The 24,614-nt window shown below is 38.7% G+C and overlaps 1 protein-coding gene across 3 annotated transcripts in view; it reads left to right on the top strand.

Moving 5' to 3' along the window:
* Positions 1 to 24,614, top strand: part of ATP11B (ATPase phospholipid transporting 11B (putative)) — a 109,947-nt gene that overhangs the window by 41,294 nt on the left and 44,039 nt on the right. For all 3 annotated transcript variants that reach the window (XM_067536610.1, XM_067536609.1, XM_067536611.1), the window contains exons 7-20: positions 196 to 299; positions 1,783 to 1,830; positions 4,524 to 4,588; positions 5,123 to 5,204; positions 6,845 to 6,995; positions 9,722 to 9,919; positions 10,197 to 10,355; positions 10,627 to 10,802; positions 12,886 to 12,954; positions 14,043 to 14,116; positions 14,201 to 14,304; positions 15,743 to 15,924; positions 16,916 to 17,119; positions 17,424 to 17,577. In XM_067536610.1, coding sequence (XP_067392711.1) covers positions 196 to 299; positions 1,783 to 1,830; positions 4,524 to 4,588; positions 5,123 to 5,204; positions 6,845 to 6,995; positions 9,722 to 9,919; positions 10,197 to 10,355; positions 10,627 to 10,802; positions 12,886 to 12,954; positions 14,043 to 14,116; positions 14,201 to 14,304; positions 15,743 to 15,924; positions 16,916 to 17,119; positions 17,424 to 17,577 — 1,770 coding nt within the window. The remainder of the gene's footprint in view (positions 1 to 195; positions 300 to 1,782; positions 1,831 to 4,523; positions 4,589 to 5,122; positions 5,205 to 6,844; positions 6,996 to 9,721; positions 9,920 to 10,196; positions 10,356 to 10,626; positions 10,803 to 12,885; positions 12,955 to 14,042; positions 14,117 to 14,200; positions 14,305 to 15,742; positions 15,925 to 16,915; positions 17,120 to 17,423; positions 17,578 to 24,614) is intronic.

The raw sequence follows: 24,614 nt of genomic DNA, 5'->3' as shown, positions 1-24,614 counted from the left end.
TTGCAGTGTCATTATTCAAGATGTGATACTTTCAGATACAAAATCCATATCCCTTTTCAGCGTTCCAAAGGCTTTTTTTGATCAAATGCCAACAAACTAGGATCTTTCTCTATCATTGAGAAATGCTCAAATATATAGATTTTCTTTTTTGTACTTCTAAATAATGAAATTGAATGGAAAATGTGTGTCTTTCAGACTCATGTTGCAGCCCCAGAAACAGCAGTATTACAGTCAGTTGCCAACCTGGACACACTCGTAGCTGTTGTTGAATGTCAACAGCCAGAAGCAGACCTTTACAGGTGTCATTCTATTCTTCTTAATTTTAATGTTGATTTAAAAGCAAAATGTCTTATGGTTGTTAATAATTATATGGATCTTTCTGAGAGTAAAGTTTCTCCCCAAGTATTGTTGTACATTTCAGGGTTTATTAAACAAATGTAGGAGTTTGTATGTACATACATGTGCCGCTTAAAGCTGCAAACGGAGAAAAAGCCTTCTCATTTTTACTGTTTATATTTTAACACCAGCATGGTTCTACATTTCTTCATAAGCAGTAAATTTGTTCACAGATTTTGAAAGTAATGGTGTTTTAGCAGGAATCGTAGAAAAAGAGAAAAACTGTATATGGTTCTGCCAATACACTTCAGTCCTGAATATTAACACCCTTTTCTTTTGTTCTAAATCAGTGTCTCAAATTGTATGGTAGGTTTGTGTTAATTATCCATTAAGAACAAGTATCCTAAAATTCACATTTATTTACAGTCTAAGCAGGACTTGAACTATGTTCCCCAGCAGCAAAAGATTAAACCATTGCCACACCAATATGTCTCATTTAAAAGCTGCAGTCAGCAAGCAATATGATAGACTTTTTAAAAGAGTGTTTGTTTAAATGTATGTTGCATGTAGGTCTCTGGCCCTGTAAATATTTCTGACTCATAGCATAATATTAACCTTGTATGATTTTTTTTAGTGGTGACTAGCTTTAATAGAAGCTGATCACTTTCACATACGTTAGTTTTAGTAATCATATGGACAATATGGACATATAGCTTATAGCTATATGGACAATAGCTTATTTTAACTGAGTATTTGGATCCATTTGGAATTTCAGATTCATAACATGAACGCATATTTCTTTAACTAGTTATTGAACAATGAATCTCTGAAGTGGATTGTAAAGGTCATAAAATTATTGATGTCAGTAAGGAATGACTAAACCAATGATGGTGAACATTTCCAGTCATTTCAAATCAGAGTGTTACAAGGCTTGCAAAATATATTTGAGAGTTTCAGACACCTAAGAATTTGAAAGCATGGTTTATTCATCTGCTTTGTTAGATGTGAAATTACTATTTATTTCAGATGAAAAATGTACTGGTAATTTTTCCTTTTTTAAAAAAAGGAATTGTATTTTTTTTATTGGAATACATAATCACTTTGGGGGAATTTACAATCATATTAACAAAAGATATTTTTATATGATTTCATAAATTGAGTCATGGGTTATTTCCAAAATCACTCAGTACATTTTCTTGAAGGAGGGGATGGTTCATTTCTCTTGATGATGACTTCTTGAAACATACTTCAAAAGTATCACCAAGGTTGATGTATTTCCCTAATAAAATAAACTGTAAATCAAGGATAGGATATTCCATTTGCCACATACTATAATTATGTCATGCTTTCCTTGCATAAATAAAATAGTTGGGGTTTTTTAATATTGGTTTGTACACCAAATTTTTTGAGGAATGTATTCTTTTGACATATGACCTTTTTTAATAGATTTGTTGGAAGAATAACTATAAGTCAACAAATTGAGGAAATTGTACGGTAAGTAAAATATTTGTAAAGCTAACTTAATATAACTTAAACTAAATTAAGGTGATAAAACATGGTCCTCATAAAAAACATTAGTATAGAATGGGAAAGGGTAATAGTTTTTTATCCAGATGCCAGTTGCGACTTCATAGTTAAGTCAAGTAAAACTAAATTAGATAGCTGAAGTTTTTAAATCTAAATTTATTTGTTTTGCAAAGTTTTAGATTATGATAATTTTAAGTGTTAGTTTCACCACTTGAATTAACTTAACTTTGTGTAATGTTAGCACTTCAATGTTTTTTAAAATGTGTGTATGAAGTTAGCATATCCAGTTTATGAGAAGCGTTGTAATTTACAATTTTATATCTTGTAGTGTAATAGATACCCGTGGCTTGATTATCAAAGGCACTGAGCACTCTCAGCTACTGTTGAAATAAGTGGAAACTACTGGCTTATCACCCTGCTGAGACTTTTTTAAAAAACAAATGTTTAATAAATGTGCATGTTCATTAGGTATTTAACTACTTAAATGTTGCAGAGCATATAATCCCATGTATTGCTGTAAATACACATCACTTGTGCTAATGAACATACCTGATGTAATAGGTTTTCCTGTTCCATTGAAATAAATGGAATATCCGTTTAAAAATGCAGCAAAAATGTTCAAAAGGGTCAAGCAGTAAAGGAGTTCAGAGATTTAACACCAAATTTTCAACAGAGATTAGGTCCCATTTAGGCATCTAAAAGCAGTGCCCAGAGTTTCAAGAGTGCTGAGCACCCAGAAGATTCCATTGCTTCAGTGAGAGCTGGTGGGTGTTTAGCCCTCTTGAAAATTTGATCCTCTCTGTCTTTAAAATGTGCTTTTGTACATCATAAATGTGTTAATTAACACAACCAGTTCCTTTCTGTGACTTGTTTGATATTTTAATGCCCAAGAAGTTCATTCTTAACTGTTTTTGTTGTTCAGGCATAGGCCTTGGGACATGAAATATCTGTCTTCTGTCCCATACTTCAAACGAAACTTTGGGCAAATCATTTATTCACCATGTACTTCAATTCATGCATCTTTAAAATTGACATAATATTTACTGAGCTCACACTGATAATCGGAGGCTTAATTCATTCACATATATAAAGATTTTTATATCTTCAGATAGAAGGTACTATATAAATGCTGAACTATAAATGTGTTAAAGAAATTATTCAATTAAGTGGAAAAAGAGCTAAAAATGAATTTCTTGGGCATTAAAGTATCAAACTGGTTCTGATTGTTTTAGCCATTTTCCACTAACTGAATAATCTCTCTAACACGTTTATAGTTCGGCCGTTATATAGTGCCTTCTATCTGAAGATATAAAAATCTTTGTAAATGTGAATGAATTGATACTCTCAATACTGCTATAAACTTGGTAAATATTATGTCAATTTTAAAGATGAGTACATTGAAGTACAGGGTGAGTAAATGCTTTGCCTGAGGTCTTTGCCCAAGGTCTCGCATGAAATGTGGAGACAGAAGACAGATCTTTCTGCCCCCCAAGGGCTATGCCTGAACAACAAAAACAAGGTATTCTCAAAGGTATTTTTTAGGTTGTTACCACATTTGTAGCTCTTTAGAATATATTATTGCCAAGATTTTGAAGTTCAGTTCTAGGATAATCTCAAAATTAATTTAGTTGACAAACTATGGCAGAACCAGTTTAAAGCATACGTGAAGATATAGTTACAACTCCACCAGTAGACAGGGTTTGTATCTCTTTACCATCAAATAGATAAACCAGCTTAGTCTGTACTGCACTGATTGTAGTGTTCTATTCTGAGCTAGCTAAACTGGTTTTACTGATTGCAAAACCATTTGTGTCCAGCAATATGGGTACGGCCTTTTAGAAGAAAATAATTTACATGAATATATAAAGTCTTCTCTTCTGCAAGTGTATTATCTTGCATTGTTTGATTTTTTTTTTCATTTTTTTATTAAAACTTTGAAAATGTCCTAAGAAATATTTACATTATAAGCATTTTTACTCAAGTTTGGGTTGAATTCTTACTAACTCTGATTTATACAGAAAAAAATTAAAGCAAATATCACAAATTCAAGTACATAATTTGCACATGCAGTTACTGTGGTTGTAGATGCAACTATAGCAAGTGCTTATGTAACATCAATTAGCATTAAAATGTCTGTCTTTTGTGAGCACAGTGTTTTAAATCTGGGTTATGTTTTCAACTGAACTTGGAGGATAAGACACTTTGTTTATGTAAATGGAAGTCATGAGCTATTTTTGTTACTGCTTATGAAAGAGTGAGGCAAACCCACGAGGCTAATAAAAACTGTACAACTTAATGTTTAGTTTTTTAATTCTGGTGTCTGGCTCTCCACTGGCGCTTTTTTTTTCATTTCAGTTTCTATTTGAACCACTTCAGGCGCAAGAAGAAAATGTATTTTTTTGCTTGACTTCAAACTAACTTTTTTGAGTTTCCAAAGATGATACAGACACTGGCATGGAATATATCACTTTTACCTTAAATTAATCTTGCTGGTAACTGCAGCTGTACTTTCTGCAGTACCAGTTTCAGCTGATACAAATAGATTTAAAGGGACCCATATAATTTAAAGTGTGGTGCTGTCCTGGATTTTAAAAACAGCCATTCTTAAATATTGTGCTTTTTAAAAAAAAAAAAATGCTGATGTATCTATTTCTTTTTAGACCTCTTGGGCCTGAAAGTCTTTTACTTCGAGGAGCAAGATTAAAAAACACAAAAGAAATTTTTGGTTTGTAGACATTGAAACATTTTTAACAGTGTTGTCTTCTTAAAACATGTTGATGAATTGTGGCCTAATCTCTTCCCCCCCCCCCCCCCCCACATTGAAGACATTTTAATAGTCCTATTGAGGATTGCCTGTAGTGGGGATATGATTATGGCTGAAGGGGAGGAGACTATGTGCAGAGAGCCCTGTGGGATATCAAATTCTGTCTTTGCATTTAATAATGTGGTAATGAGTGTCCACTAGATAGGTATGCATGTCCACTAGTGGCACTGACACAGCTGTCTGTTTCTAGTGTTTAAGACCTATTCTAGGGTATTTATATTCTGACCTCTATACCCTTAATTATATATTGGGGAACAGCACAGATTTAACCTTAAGCAGTATTAGAAGGTGCTAAAATTAGTTCCAAAACTAATTCATCACAGAATGCCACTGAAAAGTCTAACTTACCTCACCATGATGTCTGAGTGCACATTACAAGTGGACACATACCAAGATGTACCTGTATAGAAAATAAATATGGTTCTGTTTTTTCAGGTGTTGCTGTGTACACAGGCATGGAGACGAAGATGGCATTAAATTACAAGAGTAAATCTCAGAAACGATCAGCAGTAGAAAAGTATGTGTGTGTTGTACTGTCTGTCTTATTGTAGAATTTTAACTCAGTATTTCAGCATTAATTAAAAAAAATTAATTGCCTATGTTTTTGTGAGTTCTCAGGCCATAGACAAAGGGAGCTATTGTAAATACTAGACCTGCTGCAGGCTGGCGTAACTGTAATTTAAATTTCATTTATTAATACTAGTTATATAATTCCATCATTTCATTACTTACAGCTTCATTTTGCAATAGTATGCAAAACTAGTTTGATTGCTGACTCTTACAAGAAAGGATAAGAATAATAAAAATGAGTTAGTTTTTTCTCTAAGGCCCTGTTTGTCAGTCCTCAGGCAGAAACTACCTAAGGCCGTGAATGCTACTCCTGTACTCCAGAATAGGCAGGAGGAGATTGTTCAAGAGATGTGAGGTGCTCCTTTCACCAGAGGTTTGGAGTCTGTGTTTTACAGTAGTCCCAACCTTTGTCAATCTCTTGACACATCCTTTATTAGGAAATTGCATAGTGCCCTTGCATTGGGATGAACTCAGTTGAAGTCTTATTTATCTGTAATTTCTGTTGCCTGAATCCTGATTTTTCTCTCCTTCTTATCACATCTGAGTGCTTGTCCCTGTTACATTGTCTGCGGTATTAGTAGAGAAGATACAGGTTCTGAAAAGAATCTGTCCTCAAGTGTATATGGAACACTAACTATCTGAAGATACTGGAAGATGCAGTCTACCATGAAGAAAGTATTTTTGTTTAATTATTTCTGGAACAAATAATTTAGCCAGAAACAATATGTAAAGGATATTAACTCCTTATACAGATTGCAACTTCTGTTTTTAATTCTTGGCTTGTTGTCATTTCAGTCTAAAAGGCTGTTAAATGTACTGTTGTGACATAAGTCTGTGAATGGAACTCACTGAATATTTTTAAGAGACAAATTTAGTATAATGTGTTTTGTCTGTACAAGTTGTTAGAAGTCTAGGTTGCCCTGCTGACATTTTTTTACAACCAAAGAGTTATTTATACTTCTGCAGCCAGAGACAAAGAAATCTGTATGATGCACAAGAAGCTGCTGTACCTTTTCCCACCCATCATTTAACATTTCTCTTGCACTGACATCAACTGTGGCCTTAATGAATATTGACAGGATTGAGAGGTGATCACTTGTCTAGTTAAGAACTGACAGGCAATGCTGTGGAACTGCCTTTTCAGGTAGCAAAAGGAGCAACCTTGGATTGGAACTCTGTATTGATATCCCGTAGTTCCTTCACATTCTGAATTGATATTCAGAAGAGAGTGAGTCTCTGGAGTAAGGATAATAAAAGTTAATCCCCAAAATTCCAAACAGCAGCTGTTATAGGAGACAGATTTTGGTACACTGTTGAACTTTAATCTAACCTTCAATTTACAATAACTGCAGAAATCTACTGTAATTTAATATCTATTAGAGTCAAATGCAGTATTCTGTTCCTGTTAGCAAATGGAAACAATAATGGTGATTTAGAAACTTTTCTATTGTTTGAAACAGACGCACTGAAAATATTTGTTAACAAAACATTTTGTCATAGTCAACTAAATTTTAACATTGCTTTCATACGTTAAGGAAAAAACAGAATAGAATACATGGAAATAGTATTTTTATGTCCTTCTTCTAGGTCTATGAATTCATTTTTGATCATCTATCTAATAATCCTCCTTTTTGAAGCAGTCCTGAGTACAATTTTAAAATATGCATGGCAAGCTGAAGAAAAATGGGATGAACCTTGGTATAACCAGAAAACTGAACATGAAAGAAACAGCAGTAAGGTAATATGTGATTGTATAAAACTATAATGAGTAAATACACCCATATTTATGTTTATATAAAACCTCCCGGCACCCTCTCAGTGACTTCTTTCTGGCCAGCTGCGGAAGAGGGGAAGAAGGGGGGGCATATTAACATTAATAGTGTGTGTGAACTTTAGAATACTTCAATTCTTGGATTTAGGCATGGCAGCTGCATGGCCTTGCATAGATATATTTGCAAATCAATATTGCTTTAATTTATCTTCTAGACTGGGAATCCAGCTCTGGTTTTAGTCGTGTTTCTGAAGTGGGGGAGCACAAACTATCATTCTCTAGAGATTTTGTTTGTTTTGGCAAGGTCCAATTTTTGAAAGTTTTCATTTTTATTAGAGTATGTTCACACGTCCTTCACAGGCTTCTGGGTGTTCATCTCACATTGTTTGGGGGTATCTTGCCCATCCTTTCGTGTTAAAACAAACATGGGATTTGGCCTATTTTGTGCACTGCCCATTGCAGTGATTTTATTATAACTTTTATTTTGGGAAATCCTGTAGTGCTGGTATCATTCAAGTAACTTCCCCATGCCTATAATTTTGCTGCTTTGAAGATACTGCCAGACAAAAGCCTCTTACCCACTCACTTTCCTTTAGAGTTTGAAGGGATTCTTTGAAGTGACGTTCCACTGAATCTTATAGTTTACATCTCTGAAGAATATCTCTACTTAGTCATTTTTTTAATTTTAAATTTTTAACTTGTTTTGGGGGGCTCCTGCTTCCCATGCTGCAGATCAGGAGTTTATTGGCAAATTTGGGACAGGGTGAAATTTTCAGAGATATAAAGTAGAGTTAAGTGCTCATTTCACACTGACTTACATTGGAAGTTGGGCACCTAACTCACCTTTATAACTTTGGAAATCTCCCCTCTAGATTCTAAGGCAGTGGCAACTGGTGTGTGCTGACTAATCACCATATTGATATGTAAAAAGATCCAAATTATTGGACCGAGGAGGGTTCTATCCTGTTTCACATAGGTGTTATAAAATAAAATGGAAGAAGAAGATACGAAGAACTCTCATCATTCAGGAACTGACTGCTAATGTTATATTATTTTATTATTGTACCTTTGTTATAACGTGATTTTCAAAAGGGTTTATGATATGAAAGTTCTTTATGATTGAACTGGAAAAACATAATCTGTTCCTGGATGCCACTCTTTTGTAAATTACATTTATAGGTAAATTGAGTGTTAAACTTATCAAATGCTCTTGTACTAGCTTTAAAACAACCTTATTTAAAATTTTAATTTGGCAAAGTATTAATGAATTGAAGACTTTTCAAAATTGCTTAGTGTCCGTCTTTTTAGTATCTGAAACTACTTAAGGAATCTCCAGTTTTTTGAAGTGGTCAACCAAGTAAAAGCATTTTTTTTCTTAATTTGTATGAAGTAGTTGCTAGTTAAATGAGAATAACTTCAGGAGCCATTGCAGGGTATTGGAAAGAATGACTTAGTAAATAATTATCCTGTCTGATTCCCTCATCCTCATCTTCAAGGCTATATGTAACCTTGCTTCTTTCTTTGATGTCATTTTTTCCTACTTTTCCCTCTTATTCATCTCGTTCACTCTGTTGCTCCCTTTTATCTTCCTTCCACTCTTATCAGCCACCTGCTACTTTATATCCCACTAAATGTACACTTTTTCAAGAATTCATTTTAGCTTCTGCCACTGCCTTTTTCCCCAAAAATGCCTTCACACTTTCCATTGCCTGACTACTGCTCTGTACCATGTCTTTGTTTATCTTATCTGTCTTATATTTCAAAATCTTTAGGGCAGGTAACATCTATGTTTTGTAAATCACCATGTAAACTTACAGTGCTGATTAAATAGTTATGCCAACATTCCCTAGTTAGGACGAACACTTATTATTTGCAAAATATTTACCACATTTCTACTCTATTCCTGCACAATGTTCTCCTACTCCAAAATATTTCAATTGAGTTAAAAGGTATGTTTCAGTTCTTCTTGTCTCAAGTATCTCTCTTTAAGCTTTCAGACATTGGTAGCAATTTGCTCAAGAGACAAGTTTAATGCTACAAATTAACATGAGAATGTTCAAAGAAACTGTAAAATGGTATTTCATCCTTGATTCACACCTTTTTCAAAGTATGACTGAACTATGTTGTCATCCTTTAATATAGAAATGTCTAGCTTTTGTTACTTTGTATGACTACTTTAATATGATCTTCAACATCAAATGTAAATTATGGATACTATAGATAAGCAGGTAACAATGTGGAATATCAGTTGCTTTTAACTTCTTCAGACTTCATAAATTGTGGATTATTAGAAAAATCTGTGATTGGCTGTTTGGTGGAATATGTAACATAAATTGGTCATCTCAATCCAATTCCTAAGAGAGAAGTATTCACATTACAAAATCATCAGCACAGTTAAAATTAATTAGTACCCTCCTTTACCGTATCAGCAGAGAAGACGTGGATGTATGGGCTTGAGAACTCAAATATCCTCTCATCCCTAAAGGCAGTCTGTCTGCATCAGTCTTAAAACACAATGCTGGAGTAGTAATGTCGTTGTTACTTAAATTGTACCTTTTCTGTGTATATAGAGGACTTCAGTCTCCTCCAGCATAGTCAATATGATGCCATTCATAATACTGAAACACACACTGAAGTGACAATATTTCACTTAATCACTCTGATAATCCTTTCCTTCTCTCTTTCTCTCATAGATTCTGAGATTTATTTCAGATTTTCTTGCTTTTCTGGTACTTTACAATTTTATCATACCTATTTCACTTTATGTGACTGTTGAGATGCAGAAATTTCTTGGATCTTTTTTTATTGGCTGGGATCTTGACCTCTATCATGAAGAAACAAACCAGAGAGCACAAGTAAATACTTCAGATCTCAATGAGGAGTTGGGACAGGTAAAATAATGTCCATTTTTTTACTTCTTTATTTTTGATTAAATATCTGTATTTAAACAGTATGGAAAAGTATTAGTGACTTCATATTAACTCTATTTTGAGCAACTTATGTGAGTTTGAAAATAAGATCTGCATATCTCACTTGATGGCAGAAATACATATTTGAAGTCTTTTTTTAATATTAGCAAAGTAAGTTATATGATGCATGGACAGATGGTAATAGCTTTTCTGTATTAAGTGTACGTATTCCAATTTGTTTTGTTTTATATTACTCTAGGTGGAGTATGTGTTTACAGATAAAACTGGTACACTAACTGAAAATGAAATGCAGTTTCAGGAATGCTCTATTAATGGCATCAAATACCAAGAGATCAATGGCAAACTAGTTCCAGAAGGGTTGACTGAGGATTCCCCAGATGGAATTAGACAGAGTCTTGTAAGATTTTATTTTTCTTAAAATTGATTAGATGCCGATGAACATTTCAGTTTAAATATTCTTTCTTGGTGCCTTATGTAGAAGAAGCAGACAGAACTTCTGGAGGGATTTCAAGTAGTAAAAGTGATTACAGAAAGAGTGGTAGTTGTAAGGCAGTTTGAGAAATTTTATTATTTAAATAATCACCCTATTCTGTATTACCATAGAGTAGCACATCTTGTTTTAGAAAGATAAACTTGACTTCTGGTCTGCTTTGTCTTTCTTTTTATAGATGAAAGAGGAAGAGCTCTTCTTGAAAGCAGTCTGTCTTTGTCACACAGTGCAGATCAGTGCAGATCAAACCGATGGCACTAGTGATGGGCACTGGAATGTCAATGGAATAGTGTCTCAACTGGAGTACTATGCTTCCTCACCAGATGAGAAGGCTTTAGTTGAAGCTGCTAGCAGGTGAGTGCTAAGGCCAAAATTCTGGCAGGCACAGCATGGCCAACAGCAGCTTCGAAAGTGAACAGGAAGACTTCACAGCCCATGACTAGTTTATTGCAAAGGGGTTTTATCTCTCTCTCAATCTCACATACCACTCCTGTACTCATCTCTTCATGGCCCATGGAACCATGATGTGAACAAACCCCATTGACCATGTCCCTGAACTGCCTACTTTCTATCAATTGATCCAGAAGTACAGCTTGCTGTGTATTCAAAAATAATGTCCGGATCAGTTGATAGAAAGTAGACAGTCCAGGGCCATGGTCAATATTATCTGTACACATCACGGTTACACTGGGCCACAAAGAGACTTAACGGAATATGGCTGACCACACTTGCTACTCTATCCTTTATGTTGTATTAACTGCCAGTGCTCAGCTACATGAGTGCCCTGGGGTACTCCTATTCTCTCCTCCTCTCCAGTGTGGTTTCAACAGTCAAAGTCATTTTACTAAAGCTTTGCCCCCAAGATGATTAGGTCAAAGAATCTTATGTCACCATATAACTAAATATAGCGAAAAATTGCTTTTATGTGTCATAGATATATAGCAATTCTGCCCCCTTAAAATAGAAAAATTAAATATTGTACTTCATAGTTATTTCTTATATAGGTAGTGTCACAGTTCAGGGTTAGTTGCTGAGTTTCTGACTGCATCCTAAGGTGACGGGCCCTGCGGCTTTGCCTATCTGAGGATGGACTCCAACTGTTCTCCCAGTTTTAGACTGGGCCCTTGGGGTATAACACCCTCTGTGTACCAGCCATGATTACTCAACAAGCCCGTCTGCCAGTTATCTTAAAGTCTTCTCTTTAGGAGCTGTGTCTAATAGTGAACACAGTGATCCAAAATAGGCTTTCCAAAACAAAGTATTGTTTGAGCTCAAATGTAGAAACAAAGCATAATAAGAAAAAAGGTGCTTTTAACAATCACAGGTCTACATATAGTCAGTCTTACCTAAAGGCTTAGGTGGGCCTAGCTTTATTCCAGATGCTTGCACCTCTGGGGACTGGGGTTCAGGCTGCTTCCTATCAGTCTGCTTTTCTTCCTCCCGTCTGCCCTTCATGGAAAGTCTTTTTATTCCCCTCAAAAGTTCTTTGTTCTATATATGGTTGGAAATAAAACTTCAAAAGCAAATGACACCTGCATTGTCCTTTAAGTTACAGCAAATTGGGGAAACAAAGCAATTGTCCCCTTTCCTGCATAAATACAAGTAACCCTTGCTTAAATTAACCACTTGTAATCTTATATCAAACAACACAATAATAATCAAATAGATTGGTATATAATATTCATAAAATATTATAGGCAGCTCAAACTCTTCACAGGTAGACTGTTAGCCTTCTAGCACCGTTTTAGACTAGATTAATAATGAGGCATTTGGACATTGCAGAATATTTTAATACCTATTAAAATGAGATACTCTTGCTGCAGATATCTCAATTTTAATTCTCTAGTTTAAGTACTCCAACCTTAATATTGGATTGCTGTTTAATAGTTCCATCAGTTATTTTAAAAATAAGTTAAGCTACATTACCAGGACTTGTGAACACTTTAAATCAGTTGACCAAGCTTAAACAAAGCAGATTGTTTTAATTGTCATATCTGTGTGTGTTAATGTTTAGGAAGATATGGATATTGCTGAAATCCAGTTATCATTAGGTTTGTTACGGCATATATAAATGTATGTTTAGAATAATAAAGCGCACAGTATATATTAAGGTAGACTGTGGAGTTGTAGAAGATGTAGAAACTCCACCCTATGTTAAACATTGGGTGCTAAAAAACACTTATAGAAACTCCTTCTTTTCAAACTTAAATGGAGGGCAAATCACAGTGTTACTATGTTTCATGCAGTATTGAATCATCTTTACTACTAAAGAAGCATAGAAGTATTGAGTATGTTTGTTTAATTTTCTGGAAATTAGAACATCTTTCTTTTTAGGTTCTGTAATACTTTTGCATTATTTAAAAAACTGCTTTTCCACAGAATAACATGTTAATGAAAATAGCAGACAAACCTTTTTTTTTTTCTTTTTCACATTTAGAGTTGGTGTTGTGTTTACTGGAACTAATGGGGAAGGTATGGAAGTGAAAAGCCTTGGAAAACCAGAAAGGTATTTCTTTCAGATCACATTTATTGTGTTCTCAAAGAACCAGAACATTAAATAATGTGGATTAGTATAATGTATATTATAGTATGTTATCTTTACCTGTCCTAGTAAAATGAAACTAGAAAGCATAGAATATTTTATTCCTCTTCCTTTCCGCATAACTCCCTTTCTCTGAAACCGTTGCATATAACATCCTTGAAACGGGTAGTATTCCATCCTTTTTAATGAAAATTAAATGCATGTAACTATGGAAGGTGTGTGTGTATTTATATTTTATTTAAATATATATATTTTTATATATTTATATTTTATATAAAATACATATAACCTACTGGTATGTGTGTTTATAGTTGTCCTCCTCTGTGCCCAGTCCACAGAGGATGTGAGCCTTGTTACAATTTTCAGAGAACCTGGTTCTTTAACTCAAGCAGTAGCATCTCATGCTTTCAGCTCCGGATGTCCCCAGTTCAGTTCCTAGGATCAACAAGAGGACAGATGTGATACATGCACATTTTAATCATGTCTCAAATTTTTCAGCAAGGAGTTGGGCATGTGTGGATATTTGCATCCTCTGCAGTATACCATAGACTCTTTTGCTTGGTCTGATCTATTGTGGTAATAACCTGACCGACCTCAAAATTTTCAAACCTCTTAACTTCTTTCACAGCTCTTAAATAACATTTTCAAAAGTGATTTAGACACTTAAGATCCTAAATATTATTGAAAGTAAATGGACCTTAGATTCCTAAGTCACTTAGCACTTGTCCAAATGTTACTCCTTAAGTTAGTATAAGATGAGGCAGCAAGGTAGCAGCTAATAGTAATCTCCAGACTCAAAGCTAGTATTTGGTAAACAAGATTTACAGTGGAAAAAGAACACATATACTAACTCTTGCCAGACAGAGGCTGCCAAAAATAGCAGTTGAGGAAGCATGGATAATAGTCCCCACTTGTACATTAGTATAGTTCTTGCAGAACGTCTGGAGCAGAATAGGGATTTAGGAAACATTTTTATAACTTGTATTTAATTAATTTCCTACTGGCGTTTGTTTCTAAGAAAAGCTGTTTTCCTTTCTCCTCTGACTCCCCAGGTATAAATTACTTCATGTTTTGGAATTTGATCCAAATCGTAGACGAATGAGTGTCATCGTAGAGAGTCCTTCAGGTAAGTAGCTAGATCTTGCACAAAGTTGTAATTGTTAACTACTATATGGTGCATATACTTAATTTTTACTCTGTTTTTTCTTAGGAGAAAAACTTTTATTCACAAAAGGAGCAGAATCTTCCGTTCTTCCTAACAGTAGAGGTGGAGAAATAGACAAAACAAGGATTCACGTAGATGAATTTGCTTTGGTAAGTCTAAACATTAAAGATCTTCACCTACTAGTAGATCTTAGTTCCATGTTCTACTGCTCAGAAAACATGGTGGAAGTGTACAAAAGAACTGTGGATCTCTGTTATGTGGAAGGGGTCCTGTATTTATGTGGCACTACCTCTGAAAGATCTGAAGCTGACACTGCCAAATCAGAACAAATTAGTCTTTCTTCTCATTTGGTTTAATTTTTAACTCAGTATAATTTATAAAACAAAAACATTGGATTTATATTTTAAAACTCATTTAGATTTAAATTTGACAATTGCATCCTAAGAAGTCACTGTTGATTAAGTCTTTTGGGAATCCATTCAGTCCTTTCCTGGCTGCTGCCTTTTAACCTTCCCGCTTGAACCTGTCATCGGCTCTTTTGTTTCTTCTAATTACAATATCTTGGGTCTTAAAGCTACATAAGTAGCTTAAACCAGCCAAAAGCCTTAGAGTGGTTCAATCTGTTCAAGACTTTCTAAAATTTTAGATTAATATAAGATGCTTCTGCAGCTTTAAGGCCATAAATAGGTTTAAATTAGGAAAAACATTTAAGAAAACATCATTTAAGGGGACTGGTCGAGAGGTGAGAAGCACTTATATGTGGAGAAATTCTGAGATTCCATGAGCTCAAATGCCAACAATTTGCAGATGACACTCAGCTCTATTATTAACATTTTTATGGCCCTTGCCCACCTATCCCAAGGTCTGGGTGAGGAGGATTTGACTGAAGCTTTACGCAAGCAAGTTAAAGGTTAGGTTCGCAAGCAACAGGAAACACTTAGAAGAGTTCCCAACCACATTGAGATCAACTGTTGTGGACATTTGTTCCCAAAGCAACAAAATAGACCACAGTCTGGCTCCTTCTAGATTCCTCAGGTATACTGAACTCTCACACAGCATTCACTGCAAAACTGTTCGTGACTAACTAGGAATCTGTATCATATATGTTCCAATGACAACTTGTCCTTGGTTGAACACTTTTGTTATCCCCACACTATGCTACTGCAACTCAAAATGTATACATTCACAGATACTAAAAAATTGTATAGCCTGCAGTGCTCTATCATTAGTCAGCATTTGGCTTGCTGGTGCTTGTAAAGTCAGATACTTTTCTTCTCCCTTCACCAGGCTTTTCAGTATGTTTCCTTTCCTCGATGTCTTCTAATTATTTATTTTTTGTCTCGTATGGTGCTGAGCATTTTTTTGCCACTTAACCAAACTTTAGCTTGGTAGTAGCAATCTGCTTTATCTAAAGCAACTGGCAATTTTTTAAAGGTGTCCATTATATGTGTTTATAGGATATAAATATTGTACTTGTAGTGCCGTTTTAGTGCCTTTCATATGCTTTTAAACGTTTTATGAACATTGTTATGCCTCACAACACCCTTCAGTAAAGGAAACATGCTACAATGTCTTGTTTTATCGCAGAAAGGGTTAAGAACTTTGTGTGTAGCCTATAGAAGATTCACAGCTGAGGAGTATCAGGAAATAGACAGACGCCTTCATGAGGCTAGAACTGCCTTACATCAACGAGAAGAACGACTGGCAGATGTATTCAACTTCATAGAAAAGGATCTGGATTTACTTGGAGCTACAGGCGTAGAGGACAAGTATGTTTTGTGCCTTCTGCTATTTACTGTACAAAAACAGAGCAAGCTTCCGTTTTATAATTCCATGGTGCTGTACCCTTCTTTGTAAAATTGTCCCAACAGTTTGGAACAATGGAAGGCTAAGGGAAGGCTACTTACCTGTTCTTAAACACACACACATACATACACTCTCTCTCTCTCTCTCTCTCTCAATGAACTCTTAAATGTACTAAATACAAGTTGTGTAACATGAGGCTTGTATCGTTCCAATAGTATGCTATGTGCTTTACAGACAGGTTTTCAAATATCTACCTTGTAAAGCACATGAAACACAATCTGACTGATTTAAACTGTATATTAAGGGCTTCCGGATGCCTCCTGGGAAAAACTTGAAAAGTTGATACTCTTGAGACCATTCTACTTTTATATTATTTTTTTAAAATAATTGTAATTACTCTCAAAATAAATTCATCTTATTCCTGATTTGAATTCATGATTTCTTTGACAGTAGATGGATGAATAAATTACTGTAAGATTATAATTTCAGGGTGCAGATTGAACTCTTAAGATTTTTTCATGCCTCTTATGGAAATATCACTAAAAGTAAGAAAGAAAAACAGAAAAAAGATACTGAATATAGGAAACTAAAACTTTTCTTATAAAAGATTTATCAAATATATTTGGAAGATCTTGGCTTAAAAGGCCTTACAGCTGCAAATTAGATGTCATTTCAGTTAGCAGAGCTAAACTTTAGTTTGTTTGTGCTTCGCTGAGGTCTTGATTAGACTGGGTGGAAACAAAATTTTTGAACAGTGAACAGTGTAAGGAACACCCTTATTGTATCCAAATAAGCTAATTTACAAATTAAATATCCTACTGTATCATAAGACATGATGATTTTGTATACCTTTTTGTCACAGGCATTGTATTTAAACATTAAAACCAATCATAATGTGGACTGGGGTTTTTTTGGTAGTGTTCTATCAGTTAGTGAAGATTTTCTTATTTTCAGACTCCAAGATAAAGTCCAAGAAACTATAGAGGCACTCAGATTGGCTGGTATCAAAGTGTGGGTGCTTACTGGAGATAAGCATGAAACAGCTGTTAGTGTGAGTTTATCATGTGGACACTTCCATAGAGCCATGAACATCCTTGAACTTGTACAACACAAATCAGACAGTACATGTGCAGAGCAGCTGAGGCAACTAGCCAAGAGGTAAAATACCATATATGGCTATCTGAATGATGTAACTAACTCTGGTTTATTTTTATTTCTCATGTTTTATGACAATTAGTAATTTTAGTTTATTTCCATGCCAGATATATAAACATATTCCAACACTGATAAAGCATTTGCTTCTGAAAGTCTAACAGATGCTCTTGTTCTCAATTTATGTGATTATTTGTTGTGAATATAATACGTGATTACTGTGTAGTTAACCTAAAATACAATAAAATACCTAAAATACAATTAAAAAAATACAATTTTCAGCATAATAATTCCTTTTTTCCTTGGTTAGAATAAAGGATGATCATGTAATCCAGCATGGGCTTGTGGTGGATGGGACCAGCCTCTCTCTTGCACTCAGGGAACATGAAAAACTGTTCATGGACGTTTGTAAAAATTGTTCTGCAGTGCTGTGTTGCCGCATGGCACCCCTGCAGAAAGCAAAGGTAAGTCAATATACGATATTAAGGGTTATCTTCAAATATAAGAATGTTTAAATTTTGTAAACTATAGTATTACATTGATTCTGATGCTTTCCTGCAATCCAAAGCTTATTATAAAGTTAAGTATTGTGAATGTCTTCTCAGAAAAATAGTCAGTATACCTGAAACCAGACTCATGCTGCATCATGAAGGTTTGGTTCTCCAGCATTGGTGGAGCAATCTGGTCCTCTAACAGATGTGTAGTTATTATTTGCCTATTAAGTCTGTGTCAGAGGTTCTGTCAGTTGGGCAACTGGATCACAGATGAGAAATCAGAACATGAAATGAGTGTATAAAATTTAATATCTTAATCTGTGCACCATTCACATCAGTTAATTTAACAAAGTACCTCTTAATAAGGATCCATGTGCAGCAGCTGCTCCAGTGCTTAATGATATACAGAACATATTCTAGTAGATGGTTTCAAAGCAGTAGGACTTACATGAACAGTCTGGTAGCCACAGCAGAACAGTGGGGGATACTGTCTCAAGTATCCCTAATTAATTAGTGTGAGCAAATTGATGTCCCAGCTAAATTTGGATAAAGAGCTACCACTCGTCACTATTCACTAGAATGCATGTAGCAACATAAGGTATTGGGTTTTGGTCATTTAGGATATTTCAACAAAAGACAAAAAGAAAACATTCTAGTAGCAGTTTTCTTACAAGTTTTCTTGTGTTTTGTTTTCTGTGAAGTGTTTGTAGGATATTAAAGTGACTGTGACACCTGCAGTAGTAGTTATTACAAGGGTTTTGAGTATTCCAGTTCTTCAAAGCTATTTTAGGAAAGACATAAGACTTTCTCAGTTACTCCTGACAGGAAGAGAGGCCAGTCCTATTGACCAGTGATACAGTTGAGATTCTTTTCAGGAAATCCTTTCTATCTCACCCCAATAGGTAACTGGAGAAATCTTGGATTAAATTGGGGAAGCTTTATGGAGAAGGTACAACTGCAGTTCTTAAAAGGCTTAAAAGATCTAAAAGTTTGAGTTGCAGGGCGGGGGCTATCCTCTGAAAGTCCGGATAAAGTTCTGTAATGGTAATGTGCATTAAGGCTCTCTTTTTATCTGAAGTTGTCGTGGTTTCACGCCTCCTCATATTTAGATCTTTGTTGTATTTTGTTCAGCACAGGCAAACTACAAACACACCATTTTGAAGTTATTTGCACACTTTTCTAGGGATAGCAGAAAATCTTCCAAGGTACGCTTTGGGTTATTCTTCAACAGCATTTGGGATGGCTAGTACACAGACTATAACTTTGAATTTAAAGGGTTTTTGTTTTTTTCTGAAAAATATGGCAGCTGTTCCTATCCAAATTCTTGACAGGACTTTGGTGGTCGTCAGGGAGTTTTGCCTGTTGAAATGCATACAAGAAAACCATAAGCACCAAGAAATACTATCAGTTCACATATACTCTTTGAGAATATGGTTGAGGAAAGATCCGATTCAAATTGTACTGTTCCCATCCCAGAAGGCTGAACTCTAAAAAGCTGTAGCTTTCCTTATTCAAAACTCAGCCCTTGCACTCCATTTTGACTAAGCATGTGTACATTTTTTTCTGTCTTCTATTTAACTTTTTCTGTGAATAGTATCCAACTGTACCTCTGTTGGAAATAATCAAACAGGTTGTCCCGGGGGTGGATTGGGGAGACAGAACCTTTTATTGCCTGCTCGTTCCACCTCCACGCCGGGAGTGAGCAACGAGGGGTTACTTTACAATTCTTTTATCCATAACAGTACGTAAATGTATACATTTTCGGCAACTCCTCAGAGAGCCTTATTTAGTTACATTGACACCTATAAAATTAATATTAACTACATAATGAATATAATTATACCCGCCCCTGTTTATTGTTTACAAGATTACCATACAGAGGGCAAGCACATCATCTTAAAACCTATAAATTTTAAACTAACATTCTTTGACGTAAAGGCATGCCAGGGGGAGAAGGAAGATAATACTTTTTCCCACTAAAAGGCCTTGCACAGAAATAGCGATAGGCTTCTCTCCTGCACAGATGGACAGGAAGGGAGAAGAAGAGAGATAACAGCCTCTAGCTAAAATTTCACCAAGTAACAAAAACAAGGTTTGCCTGTGTCATAAATCCATTCTCTGTAGCTTTGGCCTGATTACTTGTCCAGCTTTTAACTCTTTACTCTCCTACAGCCTCTATATTGTTACTGTTTTCATATATGTTACTTTTAGCCTACCAGTATATTACATGCTTTACTGTACATGTGTATTCTTCTTTGAGTGCTTGCTCATGTCCATTCCACTATAGGATGAGTGCATGCCACCGTGCACGGTTCCTGGAACTTTTTTCCCCTTAGCAGATCCTGTAGGGCCATCTGTGGCGCCCCCTGGAGTCCCGTGCACATGCCGTGGTATATGAGGCACTGCCGGCCCTACGCCCCCCCCCCCAGTTCCTTCTTTCCGCCCATGACAGTTGCTGGAACTAGTCTTGCTCTGTGCAAGTACGATTCCCCTTGTTTGAACTGTTTGTTATTCAACGAAGTTTAGTTAGTTTTAAGTAGTTGTGAAGTGTAGTTAGATAAGCAAGTCCCTGTGGGGACTTAGAGCAGCTGGACTATGCCCCAGTTGCCTGGATTTAAGCTGTGTGCCTCCTGCGGGAGGGCCTTCCCGTTCAGCGACCCCCACGATCAGTGCCTTAAGTGCTTGGGGGAAGAGCACAGGAAAGACAAGTGTAAGATATGCAGGGCTTTTAAACCGCGGACTCAGAAGGATCGAGAGATCCGGTTAAAAGCTCTGCTAATGGAGGCAGCGCTCCGCCCGGTGTCCAAGCCGTCCCACCCCACCTCGGCACCGAGTGTAATCTTGGTGCAGAGTGCACCACCAGCACCGGGATCGACTCAGCACCAAGCAGCAGCTCCGGTGCCGAAAAGGAAGAAACAGCGCGCAGAGTGCCATCGAGTCCTCTCTGGTGCCGGCATCTCTGAGCAGGGAGCCTCCCCCGATTCCTGGGAGTGGCAGAGTGCCCCTGCCGACGTCATTGACACCGGAGGCTTTTCAGGCATCAACAGCCTTGTTGGCCTTGCCCACGCCACCTCCGCTCCCTCCCCCGCCAAGAGAGAAAGGGCCAGTGTCCCAGGCCAAACCCACATTGGGTCCCCCCCGAAGGGTGGTGGAGATCCCCGATGTGGGGAGGAAGATCTCCTGCCAGACAGCCACCGGGGGTAGAGTGAGGACGCTTCCCCAGCAGTCCCTCCAGGTTGGCATCGTCGAGCCGGCCTGCTTCGACTCAGGACATGGAGTCCCCCTCTCGGCACTGATGTCAATCCCCGGCACTGGATGCAGCACAGGCCAGGAGGCGGTACCTGTCGAGGTCTGCCAGGTGGTGCTCGCACAGCTCCTGCTCCAGATCCCCGGCACCAAGGAGTTTGCCTGCACCCAGGCGGCGCAGGACCCGGTCGCCGTCGGGGGACCTGGCACCCGGGCAGCGCAGGACCCGGTCGCTGTCGGGGGACCTGGTTGCCGGAGTTCTGCACGGCACTGCGGAGTTCGGAGCGGCGCTGATCTCGGTCACCAAAGGGCAAGTGGCACCGCAAGTCATCGGTGCTCAGACGACGCTCTGGTACATCGAGCTCTTTGGAGCACACCTCCACTCGCCGGTACCACTCACGGAGGTGGTCCTCATCGTCTTCTAGGTCGGAGGCATCGAGAGGACAGTCCCCAGTACGGGACGGCACCCAGGACTGAGGGTGTGCATGGCACCACGTCTAGTGGCTCGGGGTCCCACAGGGGGAACAACCATCAGGACAGCCAAAGCCCCCGCAAGGCGCCACAGCCAGTGGCACAGTCAGCCCCAGGTTGGCCCCAGGGTCAATGGCTGCAGCAATGGCCTTATTGGGGCCCATGGGGCATCCAGATGAGGCCAGGGCCACAATCCATCCTGTCATCGGGGGTTCAGTACGTGCCTCCGACACAGGAAAGGCCCATAGACACTACTCCTCAGACCAGGAGTCGGACCCCATGGAGGGACCCTCTATGGGTGCATCCCTTCGTCAGGTGGGGGAGCACCTGTAGGACGCGCCTCGGCAGTCCTCTTCCTCCTCACCGGATGATGAAGTCTCCCAGGACCACATGGCGCCACTGGAGATTTCAGGGTGCACCAGGAGCTGTTCAAGAGGGTGGCCTCTAACTTGGGGCTGGTGGTGAAGGAGTTGGAGGAGGCCGATGATGTGTGCCGGCGGCTGCCCCAGTGAGAGTGGCCCTACCAGTCCATGATAGGGTCCTCAAAATTGTAAAGGCCCTATGGCAAATCCCTTCCTCAGTCGCCGCTATGTCGAAGGTGGCCGAAAAAAGTATTATGTCTCAGCCAAAGGGTTCGAGTATTTGTTCACTCACCCGGCCTCAGAAACCCTTTTGTTAGATGCAACCAACCAGCAGGACAGGCAAGGTCAGCTAGGTTCCTCTCCCAAGAACAAAGACAACAAAAAGCTGGATTTGTTTGGGAGAAAAATTTATTCCACGGCAGCCCTGCAGTTCAGGATTGCCAACCATCAGGCCCTCCTGGCTAAATATAAGTTTAAGTTGTGGGAGTCCCTCAGGCGGTTTGCTGAGGCCCTGCCCCAGGACCAGGCCGCAGACTTTACCACCATCCTGGACAAAGGAATCACGGTGGCTAGGGCAGTGCTCCAGACGTCCAGTGACGCTGCTGACTCAGTGGGTAGGGCTATAGCCTCCGCCATTGCCATGAGGATGTGCTTGTGACTGCAATCCTTGGGCTTATCCCAGGAGCTGCAGCAATCGATTCAAGACCTCCCCTTTGATGGGTCAGCCCTATTCTCTGATCAGACAGATGCGAAGCTGCATGGTCTGAAGGACTCCAAGGCCATGCTTCGCTCCCTGGGCCTATACATGCCCCAGGCTTCCAGGCAATGGTCACGGCCCCCCGGCGTAGCAGCAACCAAGGCCTCTGCCTAGATCCTTTTAGCCCTACAGAAATAGGGGGTTTAGAAGACTAAATCATCCCCCCAGTTCGTTCTCAGCCCCCCAGCAGGAGCCCCCCACGGGGTTGGGCAATCAGAGGAGGCAGTTTTGATGGTGCACCTGAGGATGGTGCCCCTACTGCTCTCCTGGATCCGCCCCGCCCCTTCCTAAACAGGTTAAGGCCCTTCTATACTGAATGGGCAAAGATCACGTCGTACCATTGGGTCCTTGGGATAGTCTCAGGGGGCTACACCCTACAGTTTACCTGTACCCGCCCCCTCCCAACAACCCTCGCCTTCCTTCCCGCTTCATGGGCCCCTCTCATGAGCAACACCTCTTGCAGGAGGTGGACACCCTCAATATAGAAGCGGTCCCTCAAGGCAGAAGGGGGAAGGGATTCTTTTTGAGGTACTTCCTCATCCCCAAGGCAAAGGGGGGTCTGAAACCCATATTGGACCTGCGTCATCTAAACAAATATGTCAAATGACTCAGGTTTCGCATGGTTTCCCTAGCCTCCATAATCCCTTTTCTAGATCCAGGAGACTGGTATGCCGCCCTCGACCTCAAGGATGCATACTTTCATGTGTCCATCCTCCCCAGCCACACGTGTTTTTTCCGTTTCACGGTGGCTGGCTTCCACTACCAATTTACAGCCCTACCCTTTGGCCTATCTTCGGCTCCAAGGGTGTTCATCAAATGCATGGCGGTGGTGGCTGCCCACCTGAGACAGAAGGATGTGCAAATCTTTCCCTACCTGGATGATTGGCTGATCAGGGGCAGGTCCAGGTTCCAAGTAAAGGAGAGCGTGACCCTCACTTGCTCCATGTGCAGCAGGCTGGGACTGCTCATAAACGAGCAGAAGTCCACGCTAACCCTAGTGCAACGTATAGAATTCATTGGGGCCACCCTGGACGCTTCCCAGGCCAGAGCCTTCCTGCCTTAGCCACATTTCGAGGCGATGGTCTCTATCATCTTCCAGCTGCACCGATGCCCCACGACAACAGCCAGGCACTGCCTATAACTGTCAGGCCACATGGCGGCCCGCACATACGTAGTGAGACTAGCTCGTCTGAGGCTCAGATCACTTCAGGCATGGCTGGCCTCGATATATGTGCCAAGCAGACACCCATTGGACTGGGTGGTCACAGTTCCCCCACCCGTCTTAGCCTCCCTTAACTGGTAGCGGGACTCCCAAGGCAAAGAAGACATCCGTACATCCTTAGCTGGACTCATTATGGTTGATTCTGCGGAGTATCTCACAAAAATTCTAGCATTCCCTTCCAGATTTACCATGTCTCCTGTTACATTACTAGTACCTATCTAGGTCCTGGCCATGTAATTGAAGACATTGCAGCTTCACCTCTTTTCCTGCATAAACCAAAGGCAGTTCAAACTTGTCAAGAGGATTTGGTAACACCCCTTATCCTTACACTAGATTCTCTCTGCCTCCATTGATGCAAACAAAGCAGCAGTATAGCACCTCCCCCCTTGTTTACTGCAATCCATAATGATGGGTTAGGCCAATTAGAGCAAACTGAAGATCAAGAGGTGCATCATCTGCAAAAGAGACCTTTTCCTGAACACACAGAAAGGATTAATTTGTTAATCTTTTTCCATTAGCTTTTCCATTTAAGAATATATACACAGTCTTTTGGACCACTTTGTTAGTATATACCTCTGCTACTCAATTTGATACTAAAGCAAAAGATCACATACAAAGCAATGTTGATCATGCCTGTTGTCGTTTATCACGTATTCAGGTATTTTTCCATACTCTCCTTTGTCCTTTTTGTTGTAAGAAATTTTGGGAAATCTTCAGGATTTTCTCAGATATAAGAAACGTCTTTGGATTATTCCTGGTCCGTCATATGATCTGATGTTTGTTGTTTTGTGGAGACTTCTTTTGAGCTTTATAGTCTCCAAGAGCAGGAATTCAGTAAATACTGTATTTTCAGAGAGAGGAAATTTATTGCAATTAAGCTTTAAGAGTTGAAGGAATTTCATCCTGTCCTGTCAAATGATATGAAGCTAACTTCAAAGAAATTAATCTC

This window comes from Emydura macquarii, unplaced genomic scaffold, assembly GCF_026122565.2.
Source record: "Emydura macquarii macquarii isolate MOO-44397 ecotype Brisbane River unplaced genomic scaffold, CSIRO-AGI_Emac_v2 contig_3603, whole genome shotgun sequence".
Classification (NCBI taxonomy): Eukaryota; Metazoa; Chordata; order Testudines; family Chelidae; genus Emydura; species Emydura macquarii.
This window is presented reverse-complemented; position numbering and strand designations above follow the sequence as displayed.